Source organism: Primulina huaijiensis, chromosome 6 (genome assembly GCF_012295235.1).
Source record: "Primulina huaijiensis isolate GDHJ02 chromosome 6, ASM1229523v2, whole genome shotgun sequence".
NCBI lineage: Eukaryota > Viridiplantae > Streptophyta > Magnoliopsida > Lamiales > Gesneriaceae > Primulina > Primulina huaijiensis.
Window position 1 is genome coordinate 11,801,106 of NC_133311.1, and position 14,568 is coordinate 11,815,673.

At 35.1% G+C, this 14,568-nt stretch overlaps 1 protein-coding gene across 2 annotated transcripts; it reads right to left on the reverse strand.

Moving 5' to 3' along the window:
* Positions 1 to 3,630: 3,630 nt before the first annotated feature.
* LOC140979437 (alpha-glucan phosphorylase, H isozyme) lies at positions 3,631 to 13,929 on the reverse strand. Of its 2 annotated transcripts, none has more exons than XM_073444828.1 (16): positions 13,806 to 13,929; positions 12,934 to 13,158; positions 11,744 to 11,923; positions 10,564 to 10,740; positions 10,399 to 10,484; positions 10,083 to 10,272; positions 9,831 to 9,923; positions 9,140 to 9,324; positions 8,920 to 9,037; positions 8,710 to 8,838; positions 7,917 to 8,135; positions 7,640 to 7,843; positions 6,893 to 7,051; positions 6,103 to 6,366; positions 4,956 to 5,146; positions 3,631 to 4,021 (listed from the first exon to the last, which is right to left on the reverse strand). In XM_073444828.1, exons 2-16 carry the CDS (start codon positions 13,150 to 13,152, stop codon positions 3,883 to 3,885), a joined length of 2,553 nt encoding a protein of 850 aa, XP_073300929.1. In that variant the 5' UTR covers positions 13,153 to 13,158; positions 13,806 to 13,929; the 3' UTR covers positions 3,631 to 3,882. The 2 variants fall into 2 exon arrangements, with proteins under 2 accessions (XP_073300929.1, XP_073300928.1); XM_073444827.1 differs by lacking the exon at positions 13,806 to 13,929 and adding an exon at positions 13,633 to 13,799.
* Between the last annotated feature and the right edge of the window lie 639 nt (positions 13,930 to 14,568).

Consider the following 14,568-nt stretch of genomic DNA (forward strand, 5'->3'; position numbering starts at 1 on the left):
ATATATCGAAAAAAATTTCCTGTAACGTTCTAGCATTCATGCCATCAAACCAACGAGTTTTCATGCATAATTTGTATCAAAATATAGTTTATAACATGATCGATGGTTCAAGAAAGGTTTAGACATACCTTCATGTTATAAACACGTGAAATATCAACAACGAATGTGAGGAAAAACGGAGGCTAGAGACGGTTTGTTGCATTTTATTGCTTAAAAAGTGAATATTTAAAGTGACTAAAATATTCAAGAAACGTAGTGTGATGATCAGCTAAAGCTGCTATTTGAAGAAGAATCGAAAAAAATCCTCCAACCCTAGTTGAAAAATTCGACCGAGATATGTGTATGTGAGTTTAGTGTGTGTTCTTGGTATGTATGTGTGTGTGGCATGATGTGTAAGGATTCTATGGTAGGACTCTTCTTCTTATATTTAATAAAACATTAGATAGGTGTTTAGGTTAAATTAATCAAAGTTTTAAATTATAATTATGTCCTCTAACTTTTGAAATTTATCAAATTAAGTGTCCTTAAAATTTTAATTCTACCCATAAGTTAATTATTACCTAATTTAATTAATTATGACATAAAATAATTATTAAAATATTGTATTTCGAGTGGAACTATTTAAATTTCTTATTTTTTTTTCGAAATTTGCTAATTAAATGCTTAACATACTTTTTGATAGGATCGGTTTTGACACCAGCCAATGTGTTTCAAACACAATATTCTCAATGAGCTGCAATAACTCGTGTTCTAAGAATGTAAACACCGATGAATTAAATCGGGTTTGGTTTTAAACCAATCGAAAAAATACTCAAAATAATCCTTCGTTAAGAAAACTGAACAACTTAAAACTTTTAACTTGTGTGAACTGAATAACTGAAATAAAGGAGATCAGTTCGAGCTTGTATCAGTTCAGTTATGTTGAGAACTGAACTGATATCAGCTTAACTGATCAAATCAGTTTCAAAGCAATAGTTAAACAGTTAAAGACACGAGATATGTTTATGGATGTTAGGAGACTTCAAATGCTATTACGTCACTCTTTCTTCCACCTTGGGAAGGATTCACTAGAAAACTTTGATTTATACAACACATTGTACAAACCCACTCAGCTTAGTACTTACGCTAGTGCCTAACTGAACTCCTAGTCTATACTAAAGGCAGTACCTTCCAGCCAACACTTATTTAACGTCTATGTGTTAAAAACAACATACACAAGTTTAATGTCTTTGTGCAAGACTCACTCAACTATTCAATAAGCTCAATTCTCTGTGTATATGTGAGTGATTGTGTGTGCGTGTGTGAGAACTGATATATTAATACAACACGAAAGTGTTCTCACATACTGAAGGAATTGTGCTTCTAATCTAAGCTGATAACACTATGAAGTGTTCCCTCAAAACTGATCTGGTTGCTTCTTGTAAGCTGATATGTATTATGCGTGCCCTATCTTCTTCCACACTTGTTTGTTGATGATCTTGATCTTGTATATATAGGGGCAATGTAACCGTAAATCAAGACTCATCAAATATGTTCGTTGCAGTTTGAATCTGTTCCTCAAAATTTGTGTCTTGTACTTTATGACATTCGTTCTAGAACATATTGACTTTAAGCTCTGGTGCAACGCTTATTTATTGTCCTTTGATCGGACATTTGCTTTCCCTAATGCGCACAACTGGATTCCACTTAGATAAACTTGTCTTATTCTGCAAACTGGTCGGCTCCTAAATAATGCTCTAAACTGGTCAATTGAACTGGTTTTGAAATGGTGCGGTGAAATCAGTTGGCTCGTCAGTTGAACTGATTTCATTGAGTCAGTTGGGCTTTTCATCAGTTGAACGCTTCATCAGTTGGCCGGACTTCTGAAGGTCTTCTGCTGAGCCACCTATCAGCTGAACAATCAGTTAAACTAATTTTGGACAATCAGTTGGTACTTTCAGTTTGCGTCTCGATAGCTTCGGTTTTGGCTCGTATACTGATCAGTTCGAATTGTGATTAGTATCAGCTTTCTGCGCACTTAGGTAAACTTGTTGGAAACAAAATAACAAGTTTTGTTAACATCAAAATCAAGATTGCGAATATGAAATGTTCCAACAATCTTTCTTTTTTTATTATCACAAAACTTGAGCAATTAAAAGGATTAAAATAAAGCCTTTAAACATTTATTAATTCTCCTCTTTTGTGAGAATAAAAAATATTTAAAAGATTTAAGCTAAAAGGAAATTTTCAATTTCGAGAGATATACTGTTAAAAATAATTTTAAAATCCCCCTCAAGAACTGAATTAAAAGCTCCTCCTTAAAAATATAATCAATTAAGCGATTAAAACAGTTTTTAACAACTTTTAACATTGAAGCAGTTCAGTCACATAGAAAAAACCTGGATAAACATGATGTCTATTTAATCAAATAATTGTTCCTTGTATCATTCATTCAAGCATACCAACACGTATAATGGAATTGCTACTACAATAACAAATTTTAAACAACATCTAATATCAGTCAGTTTATACAGTTAATTGCCTTGAACTTGATCTCTGTGCTGGCTAACTGGTCTAGCTGATGCAAACTGGACTCAACTGATGCTGAAACGCATTGATCATCTACTTTGATCTGATATGGCAATGAAGCGGCGATTTACTGCTGATGATTAAGCATTTAACCATCCAGCATTTTGAGCTGGTAGTTGGGTTTCGTCTATTGATCAGTTGAACTCTTCATCAGCTGGTCGGGCTTCTGAAGGTCTTCTGCTGAGTCACCTATCATCTGAACAATCAGTTGAACTGGTTCAGTTCGGACAATCAGTTGGTACTTTCAGTTTGCGTCTTGATAGCTTCAGTTTTGGCTCGTAAACCAATCAGTTTGAAGTCTGATTAGTTTCAACTTTCTTCGCACTTAGGTAAACATGTTAGAAACAAAAAAACAAGTTTTGTTAACATCAAAATCAAGATTGCGAAATGAAATGTTCCAACACTTTTATTTCTCCCGATAAATTAAACGTAACCCTTAAATGCTAAAATTCATACATCCCTAAAATTAAACGCCTTAATCGTCTCCGGTCTCTTTGCTCGGTTCGACATCGAATATTCTCCTGAAAAATAAAACTCGAGAAAATTTTTAATTTGCATAAAGATAAAATAAATATATATGCCTTAAAAATAATTCAACACATGGCATGCATCACCTAAAATATTAATTAAAAAAAAATTTATTTCAACCATACATGAAATTTAAGTATACTGATTTTTGTGTACTACAGATTGACGTTTTTTACGTGTACTGGTTTTGTGTTTATACATAATATATTTTTATTTTTTAAATTATTGGTTTAATTTTGATTTTTTTTACAAAATAAAATTTTTAAATTTAAGATTTCTTGTAATTAAAATGATGGGCCGGTCGAGAAAAAGTGGGAAAGAAATAATGAAATATCAAAATTGAAAAAAGGATCGTGTGATCGGCCGAGCAAAAACGATCAGTTTAACTGTATAAGCATCTCATGTTCAAATATTTCAAGCTCAACTTTCAAACCGAATTAGAGCCAAGCCAATACGGGGTCTAAAAATTTTGGTTCCTTTACATCCATAATCACATCCACTACAAGAAATTATATACAAAATGCAAAATGCTACTTTTAACAATCACATTAGCATTAAGTGTATGGGTCTTCAATTCTCATTACAGAACACAGTCCTGAAATAACATGTAAAGGAGGAAAGTATGCTGTGGATAGATAGATCGATAATTGTATAGGAGACATACCGATCTTTTATTAGTAGAATGCTTATTACAATGGCATGGAAGCTATATTCATATCCTACATACATGATAGAAGTACTTGCTTTATCATGCTCACTGAGAAGTACAGAAATCTGATAAAGATTTTAGGCTACTGATCCCGGGCATGGGCACTCCTTTATGTTCCAAATTTCAGTTGCATACTGGGAAATTGTGCGGTCGCTGCTAAATTTTCCACTACCAGCGGTGCTAAGAATGGACATCTTTATCCATCTCTTCCTGTCCCTGAAAGTATATCATTAGAATAAATGTCAATCGCCATTTAGTGTGTTTTTCAATGTGTATTCTTGCATAATAATAACACGAGAATTAGTGGTCGCAAATGCTATACCATGAGGCTTTGTGAGATTAAACTCAGGAAAGATAAACCAAGTAAATTGAACCAATGTAAGTTAATAAAATTAGCATAATTCTGTTGGTGTAATAAGCATGAAGTAGTAAATGAATTCATAAACTGGTACTTGGATAGACGGAGAAGACATACCATTGTCTCAGGGGCTCTAGTATTAGAAGTATAAAGCAGGATTGATAAAGAGTGCATAACCGAGTAAACAGTTGAGAAATTACAAAAGAAAAGAATGTTATGCAAAGGGGGGAAAAAGGTTCCAGGCAACCAACATCTCCGAGGGTAGTGAAGAATAGTCTATTTCCCATTCCATTAATTTCATGTTCTAAGAGATGTGAAAATGTGCTAGATTTTGATAAACGTGACATCAAAAAAGATCTCTATACAAAAATATGCCTGAGATCAAATCATGAATAAGTGCCTAAAATATCTTCATGTAATCGACCAAAATATGAGCAAATAATTGTATATTTTACAATATTTAGTACTCACGTTTTTAATTCCATAACACTGAATAACAATGCCCAGCCAAATTGAATTTCTATGGAAACAAAAATAATCAGACTTGTAGGGTCAAATTAGCTCAGAAACTGTTATTACTTATTACATACTGTAGCAACTTCCATGAAAGGCCAAACTCAGCTTGTTTGACAAGAAAGGCATCAATCTTTTGGGTTTTTGACATATATAATGTGTCACCAAAAAAAAATCAATAGGGAGATGACAAAGGAAAATTTTCCAGTTTATATTACAGTGTAGAGTATAGTAACTGCAGTACCAAGGGTGGGAAAATTGAGGATGCTGTAGACTTACTTGTATGCTTCATCCACTTTTTCTTGAGCATCCATGTAGCTTGGGAAGTCATGACCAACAAGAAAATAATCGCCACGTCCATAGCCAGAATTTCCCTCGAGTGACTCAAGAAGTGGATTATAATCATAGCTTCCAAAAGCCCCAGATCTTATAAATTGTTTGGCCTCTTCAAACCGAGGGTCAGGTTTAAACTGCATAATAACAGAAAATTAAAATTCTGCTATCTTAGAAGAAAGCTATTTCTATGTATAACCAGAAATAGCTCAGAAGAGGAACGAACATAGAGAAATGAATTCAGTATGCCTAGTACGATGCCACACTAAACAAGTCTTGTGGATGGGTAAATGGTATTACATTTGCATATTCACTGCAGTTGTTTATCCTCCTACTTTATTTATAACTCCATATCTTTTAAGTTCCATATATGTAGGTAAATCCGTAAATGACACAAAATTCCCTCAAGTGCATGTCAATGACACATGTTAAAATGGGGATATGTACTCATTTGGATACATGAAACATGATATTCAAATTTGAAAATGAATTTAGTCCAGTGGACCACGAATGATCTGGTTCTTCACCAAACTTTTCATTTCTGAGACAAAGGAATATTTTTCTTTTCATTGTTATTTAGAATCATAAACGAGTCCAGAGAAAGTGAAGACTGCCTGTTCCATTTTCAACAACTAACAATTATTTAAGCTTTTAACTTCCTAATTATCAATAACAGATTGAATGCAGGTAAATTTCTAGCTCCCTGTCTATCCACATTCTTTTCCTTCACAAATCCGATGAAACAGATATTTTAATTAATTAAATTACTAAAAGATGTAATCAAAACCTAAACCAACAGTTTCTTTTGCTTAGGCATTTGGTTACAATACCTCAAGTTAGGTACACTTTCAGTTTTTTTTTTTTTTAAATTGAACTCCTGCACCATACCTAGAAGTCCTTCACTTTTTACTCAAGATGCACGGTCAAGTATGAAAGCTGAACAGGTATCATGCTATAAAAGTTCACGATGCTTAGTGGTTTAGACAGAACTTATGACTGAATCACGTGCTAGAGGATTATGCTTTGTAATTGAGGTAACAAATGACCTACCTAGATTTATAAGATTAAGTTTATTGTAAATAGCAGGATTTACCAGTCCTTTCTCTCTATCTTTACGCAAGCCAGGAACTTCATCTGCTGTAGCTCCAAAAAGAAAGAAATTTGTTTCCCCAATTTCTTCTCTGATCTCAACATTTGCCCCATCTAGTGTTCCAATAATGAGGCATCCATTAAGTGCAAACTTCATGTTACTCGTGCCACTTGCCTCCATGCCTGCCGTACTGATATGCTGTGACAACTCACTTCCAGGAATAAGAATCTCTGCCACAGACACATTATAATTGGGGACAAAAACAACCTGAAACATTGGAAAATAACAATGAAGTTGATATGAAATCCTGATATGTTAAATAATGGCATCATTTTTTGTTTGGTGGTGAAGAAAAATTTGACAGTTGACTTATGTCAGTAGCAGGGATAAAAGAAAAGGTTATATTAACAGAGGTATGCATTTAATAGTAATCGAGTTTCCCTATTTTTTTCCAAGGATAGTCATAGCATAGTTGATTCTTTTTTGGAAATCTACCTATATGATAGTTAAACCCAAAACTGCTATACAGTATTCATTAAATTAACAGGACCTGCTGAGAAAACAGATATTCAAAAACAAGAAAAATTTTCCTTTTTTCTTTTCTTCACTTTGTAAATATTGCAAACAACTGGTTGCGCCAGTTAGCATAACTCACTTTATGGCTAAGGATATATGAGCTAAAATTTCGCCAATGGCTAATTGGGCACTAGAAAACCTTGTTCGTGGTTCAGTCATTTAGAAGTTGAGATTGGAATCACAGACTCAAAAAAGGTAAGCTATATCTATACTTTACCTTTAAGAAGCTATTGACCTCAGGATCGGTGTTTACAACAGCACCTACATCATTTACAAGCTTAACTATTCTTTTAGCATTTGTATACGTAGCAAACGCTTTTCCTCCGATCATGATGGTGCGAGATGTCGTATTTTTACGATCCTCAGGCTTCATCGCCTGCATTATTATCCAGAGAAAATAAAGAATGAGCAACTCAAAAAGGGGAAATCAAAACTAAATGTTTGGAAGATAGAAAAAGCAGAAAATTATGAAGGACAGTGTTACTGCAAGCTATTGGATGATATGAAGAGAAAGTAAGAGCTTTTGAAGGAGTACAAGAAAAAGAGAACCGATTATGTCAGAATATGAAGTAGTAAGTCGCAAGGCCAGTGAACGAAAACCTTAAATGAACCAAGTTTAAATCATTGTTAATTGGATGATGACCTATATTAGTTTTAAATAAATATTTCATTGACAGTTTATGGGTTATGTATAGGACCAATAGATGGGATGCCCATGAAGTATTTACAATGCATTCATATTATCACCAATTACTATTGTTTCTTATCTAAAAGGGACAATAACAACACAATTACAATGTTATCACAATTACAAGGTTATCGTTGAAGATGAAGCCATACTTTATGATGTGAAAACTAATCAATGAGATACAGTTGCAATGTGCTGAGGTTTTGACAAGGAGAAACATAGAATCAAATTGATTAAACAGCATTAGATAAGTACCACAAATATAGTTTTCCTCACCTTCAATTTCTTGTACCTGTAGACAACACCCAAAATGTTTAATAGCTGCCTTTTGTATTCATGGATTCGTTTGACTTGTATATCAAAGAGTGTATTTGGGTCAATGCTCACGCCAGTAACCTGCAGTACATATTGTGCCAAACGCTCTTTGCTGGCAAACTTCGCTGATTCCCACTCAGCATGGAAATCTGCATTATCAGCAAACTAGGGGGGAATAGAGTCTATTACTCCGGGTAAACAATAGAGATTGTGTCAATAAAAAAAACATCATACATACTTGGCGAAGATTTGTGAGTAAGTCGAGATTAGTCACCCATTGATCTGTTTTTAACCATTTGGATATAATCTGACTAAGATCAGGATTGCAAAACCTGAGCCATCGACGAGGGGTTATGCCATTGGTCTTGTTTTGAAATTTGGCAGGCCATATAGAGACATAATCAGAGAATAACTCAGCCTTCAAGATATCACTGTGTAGCTGAGCAACACCATTGACCTGCAGGAAAAAGGTGAAGAATGTTAGCTTTCTAAAATCTTCTCAATCGAAAATCTGAAGTAAAGAAATCAGACAATGAAGTGAACTACACAGATGCTAGAGGTTCAATGTAATAGATATTCTTAACCAGCTCTAGATCAAACTATAAAAATTGCTGGCAAAATACGACGACGGATTTTACGTCATGAGTGAATATGAGCGTGGAAGATGAGTTATCGTATAAATTTTTATGCAGATAACAGTTTCGTCGTCACAGATAATTGGCAAATTTTGAATTTGCTAAAAATGTCACTACGAGCAAACAACAGCAACAAATAAAATGTCAAACTTCATCAGTTACTAACTTCAGAATGCTATCAGTTCTATGAAAACTGAACTGGAAGTTTTTAAATGAGTTCTGAATGAACAGAAAGGTTATCTTCTTGCTCTCTTAATGCATTTAAGGGGCCATTAGAATCTGACAGAACAATTTTTTTGTATAAATGAAATCTATCATTCAACTCTCTGAAACTGTTTCCCATGTAGTCAACAACGATCAACATTTAACATGCTTGAATTTGCAGAAATTTTTTACCGTGTGAGAGGACACTACACACAGATTGGCCATCCGTACTACTGCCTTTTGTGGGTTATCATCCAAAATGCGCAGGGCAGGAAGGTTTCCCTCAAGATCAGGTTTTGTGGAATTTATCATTGCAATGAACTGCACAGTGCTGGACAATTAATCGTGTGGAGTTCTTTTAATGCAAAGTATATGAAAACCAAAGTAAGTGGGCGAGTTTACCCTCTTGTCGATTTCTGTAATGATTTCCATATGACGTGGAAGGAGCTTCCACATGACAGCTTGTGACCATTTTTCCAGGGCTTCAGGAAGGACCGTGTGGTTTGTATAAGCTATGGTCCTGGTAGAATGAACATCAAATCTTCAAATTGGCTAATCCACACAGCAAGAAATAAAATCATCGTCACAGAGAAAATCTGTAGTAATCTAGCAAAGAGAGCACCTTGTGGTGATATCCCAAGATTCATCCCATCCAAGCCCTTCATCATCCATTAACAGACGCATCAGCTCCGGTATCGCAAGAGTGGGATGTGTATCATTCAGTTGTACTGCAACCTTAGCCGGAAATTCAGACCACTGAATCTCACTCTTTTCGTTTTCCCTCTCCTTGAATCTGGATATAATATCCTGGAATTTTGGTACAAAAATATAACTGGTAAGTTTTGACTCACATGCCAAACACTATGGTACAGGAAGTAATAGCAGAATAAATATCATCGAGTTCTAAATTGCCAGGCATTCTGTGTGAATAAGATGAGATTTGCTATATCAAAGAGCTCAAATCCTTCCACCAAATGTCAAAGGTCTATCTGTAGTCTGCAAAGATGCCACATCCCCCCAACCTAAGTATCACAAAACAAGTTGAACTTTGTCCCTAACGGCAGTACTGGAATTGTATGGTAACAATGATCTTTTTTAGTATTTTCAGCACATGTTATCAAAGGAAGCACCCAGCTAGTAAAAATTTTCTAAACTATAACTTTCTTTCATAATCACAAAGAGCCCATCTAAATTTGTTTTTCAAGTTTCTTGAAGTGAACGGGGGAAATTTTTGATTATTTAAACATCAGATGAATGACTAGTGCAGTGAAGAGAGGGAAGTTCAGACTAAATTGAGAACAAGATAAAGAAACCTGAAGTGACGCACTGCACAGGAAAAACTGTTGCTTGAGTCTTAATAGTTTTCCATCTTCTGTAGCATCCCCCGGATACAGGACAGCACAGATCTGCAAAACAAGCATCACATTCAAGCATGCAAAAAGAAGTATCTGATCACACACATATATATCAAATAGGAATTTCAGTCTTATTAGCACAAATAGCTAATTACGATAGAAATACTATTTGCTGCAACATCGATTGAAGAAGAGAAAACAAGTCTTTACCTGCTGTGCCCGTGAATGAAGCTGAGCAGAAGATTCATACTGTCCATCATTAAACTGAAATAAGTTAAAGTCCTCAGTACTAGCTTTTGCTTCCCAGAGACGAAGACTATTAGTGTTCCTGGTTTTGTACCCAGGAATTGGTACATCATATGCGACAGCTTTCATGACCTCGCCACCAACCCATTTTCGGCTAAACATTTTGCAATATCGGCTTGAATCACTCATACAATAATTTTAATAGAGCTAATATTTGATCTACATCTATAAAATTAGACTCTAATGTAATTAAATAAGAAGCATTTGAGGTTTCACTTACGATCCGGAGGGAAGAACCTCAACATGACCAAAAAATTTTATGGGGTAGACAACATCATGCCGGACCACTTCCCAGGGACTGAACTTCTGCATTATTAAAAATTGCAAATTATTCTAGATGTAAAGAGTCAACCCAGTATTAACAAAATTTTAGGAGCTATCAAACCTCCAACCAGTCTTCTGCAATTTCCTCTTGGCCTGCTTTGGTGATCCGCTGCTTGAATAGACCATATCTGTACCTCAAACCATATCCCCAAGCAGGTAAATTCAACGTTGCCATTGAGTCCAGAAAACACGAAGCAAGCCTCCCAAGACCACCATTTCCAAGTGCAGCATCTTTTTCCTAATAAGTTCAATTAAAATCACCCTCAAAATCTAGCATGCAAAGGTTGAATCACAGATTACGGAAACAGAAAGCATCTGTAATGACCCGACACCACTCACCCGCGATCATTACTCATAGGACTTCTCCAGCCCAAGCACTAGAGCTTTTACCTTCCCAGGATTCGAACTCAAGACCTCCTGAACATATAAGTCTTGGCAAAGCAATCCTGGTACCAGTTGGGCTACTAGCTCAATTGGTACCTGAATTGCTTTGCCAAGACCTATATGTCCAGAAGGTCTTGGGTTCGAATCCTAGAAAGATAAAAACTCTAGTGCTTAGGCTGGAGAAGTCCTATGAGTAATGATCGTGGGAGAGCGGTGTCGGATCATTACAATAAAAGGTGTTAATTGGTACCAGGATTGCTTTGCCAAGACCTATATGTCCAAGAGGTCTTGGGTTCGAATCCTGGGAAGGTAAAAACTCCAGTGCTTGGGCTGGAGAAGTCATATGAGTAATGATCGCGGGAGAGCGGTGTCGGGTTGTTACAATGACTTTTATTGTAATGACCCGACACTGCTCTCCCGCGATCATTACTCATAGGACTTCTCCAGCTCAGGCACTGGAGCTTTTATCTTCCCAGGATTCGAACCCAAGACTTCCTGGACATATAGGTCTTGGCAAAGCAATCCTGGTACCAGTTGGGCTACTAGCTCATTGGTACCAGGATTGCTTTGCCAAGACATATATGTCCAGGACGTCTTGGGTTCGAATCCTGGGAATGTAAAAGCTCCAGTGCTTGGGTTGGAGAAGTCCTATGAGTAATGATCGCGGGTGAGTGGTGACGGATCATTACAGCATCTCAATCCCAATTTGAGAAGAAAACCCATACAGGTTTTCCCTCCTCGGAACGTAATAAAATTGCTGACAATTAGTGATTGATAAATACTATTAATATTAATTATAAGCCTTGGTACTAAATGGAGAAAATATTCATTAGCAAGGAGTTGTTGTGCCTAATTACCTGCTCCACAATGTCCTCAAGTTCATGACCCAATTGCTTTAAAGCGTCAGCATAAGCATCTTGAATATCCAGGTTTCCAACTGCATTGGTCAAAGCTCGTCCTTGGAGATATTCCATGGATAAATAGTACGTCTGCTTTGGATTGGTTTTGTGATAATGACGATAAGTATCATTCCATTGCTGAAATTGCAATCAAAAAATGTATTGAGAATAAAACATAAAAACTGTAGCTTTTATTTAAAAACACAAAAGATTGATGTAAATGACTTCTCTATTGCTGTTTAAGGCATGATTCCTACGCTTCAAGACTCGATTTACCAGAGTCAATATGAGAGTGAGGCAAAAAATATTGTTCAGGGCAATCACCCAAAAATAATAGAAATCAACATAGCAGTCTTTGAATATATATATTTTACTTGATGACTCTAACTGTTGCATGTTTCTGCCGAATGCATAGGCTTCAAGTATACAACTCCACAAAAAATTTAGTTAAAGTTACTGTTTGTTAATGATAACAAAAAGGATAATTAGTAATAAGCTTATAGCATATCCATGAACTAGAAAAAAAGCTCAAAATCTTGAACATGCAGCGAAGAGGTGACGCATGGAAAAAAATGACATTGAATTCTAACCTCTTACCTCTAACTGATTTTACATTTTTTTTGACAATGGTGAATGTAAACCAAGACAGTAAACACGATACAGAGAAACATCAAGTAGAGGATAAAGAATCAGGAAGAAAACAGGATTATAGCTTTATCATTGCATACCAAATCAGGAACAATGGATAATCACAAGTAAAGTTGGAAAACCTATGGAGGAATAAACTAACATGACCTTTCCAACAGAAGATTATCAATAGATGGTCAAGGAAGTAAACAAATGCTCCTAATAAAGCCCGCCCATCATCATTAGACAAACCCTCACAAACTAATTTAACTTAAACATCGATTGGTAACTACAAAATTATGCCACTGCCTACGCTACTACTTAAAGGTCCAAAATAAATATTCATTTAGAAAAAAATCAACTCTTAAACATCCTCAAGAAAACTAATAGTTATGTTTCTCTTTTCCAATCGTCATCGGGAATAAAAAGTGCCAAAAATAAAGCAGTTGCATTACGGCCGATATAAGTTCCTAGTATCCGTGTGGTAGCAAATTTAAAAGCATCAATCAATTTGATTATACCTGTATGAGCCGATCACGGACACTCTCTGCTGTTGCATAGTATGCTTGCTCCAGATCAAACTTGAAAGGTGAAAAATGAGGGCTATATAGTGCATGGTACTTTATATTCGATGCAATCTCAGTTGGGTCTTCGGCCAGCGGATGGGCAATAGCCGGAACTTTTGATGGAAGTCCAGTATCAACAGTTGCCCTACCATTGGTCTCCACTGTAAGTGCCATATTAATCTACGGTGTGAATTGCCAGATGATAAATGGATACAGGTTAGCTATTTGTTTGCAAAATGAATTAAGAAATATGTTATGATTCAACGCTGATTCCACACGGAACAGTAGAATGACACTTTAAGTTTGAAAGACTAATCAACTAGTAAGATAGTCTTTCAGGCTGAGCTCTCTCAAGCTGGCTCAAAAGCCAACAGGTGTACTCTGAAAAGGGTCGATCATATGGTAAGAATACGCATATAGATCAAACTGATGTACGTGCACCGTATAAAAATTCAAGTTCCATAAGCAACTCAAACCAAAACCCTGTTGTTGTCTCGACACAAATCCCAATTAATTCACTCAAACGCTCAAAATTCAGCACAAAAACATCAACTTAAACAGAAAAAAATAGGCATGAATTCTAAGTAAAAGCAGGAACTTCAGAAATTTCAAAAAAAAACGAAATACAAAAAGTGAAAGCAAGCTCATAATTACCAGTTTCTCACGTGTAGTAAGCCTGCTACAAATGCGAGATATTTAAGGCGTAGAATTGAGAGATATACATACACATACATATAAATGCATCACGTGAAGTCGCTGAGAGATATTCGACAAGAAAAGTGCCACAAAAAGCGAGACAAAAACGGAGTTTTCCGTGTCATTCTCACCTTTTTTCACGGTGAGGATTTGTGATTATGGTCCACACGGAGATATCAAATTCAGATTAATATCTGAGGGAGAATTTGCGAAGAAGAATTGGACACCACTGTTGAAATACTCGAAGAGGTGAACCTAAGATTTTTTCACAAGAAAATTATTCAATTTTATAAAATTAGATGAATATCCTATCTAATTTATAAAAAAAAAAATTATACTAAATATATTATTTTATATGATAATTATAGATCAAATCAATTCGCCTCATAAATAAAAATCAGTAAGCTCACACACAAGAGACCTATTATTATATAATATTTATATTAATTATTATTATTATTTTGTTGTTATTTATTATAGGGATATAAAATAGACATGCACTTACATTAATTATTATATAATAAAGTATTTTATTGATAGCGAGTGATCAAAAATTGTGGTGGAAAAGAAATATCAAAAGAAATTGTTTGTGTTAGGAAAGTTTATCTAAATTAATACTTTAATTTGATTACATGAGAAGGAACTATATCAAAACATTTCAAATAAAACAAGTGCAAAAATTTACCACAAACTCGGAGGATTTGAATTTGAGTAAGTGTTAGAAGGAATGATTTTGAATGACTTGATATTGACATGAATTTGAAATTCACAACATCGACTAAAAAAAAAAAAAACGGTTGAGATTTAGAATTCATTGTCGCGTAGATTTAATAAAACACATTAATGAATTTATTGTTAAAGATTTGAAATATTTATGTTCGAATTCATCGATCT

Bases quoted from the DNA above. Each gene is read 5' to 3' on its own strand.
- LOC140979437 (XM_073444828.1), bottom strand. From the start codon at position 13,152: ATGGCACTTACAGTGGAGACCAATGGTAGGGCAACTGTTGATACTGGA. The intron at 10,485-10,563 runs GTTTGATAGCTC...TTAATAATGCAG, and splicing joins TTGCAGAAGACTGGTTGGAG to AAGTTCAGTCCCTGGGAAGT. The intron at 5,147-6,102 runs GTAAATCCTGCT...GTTATTATGCAG, and splicing joins AAGATAGAGAGAAAGGACTG to TTTAAACCTGACCCTCGGTT.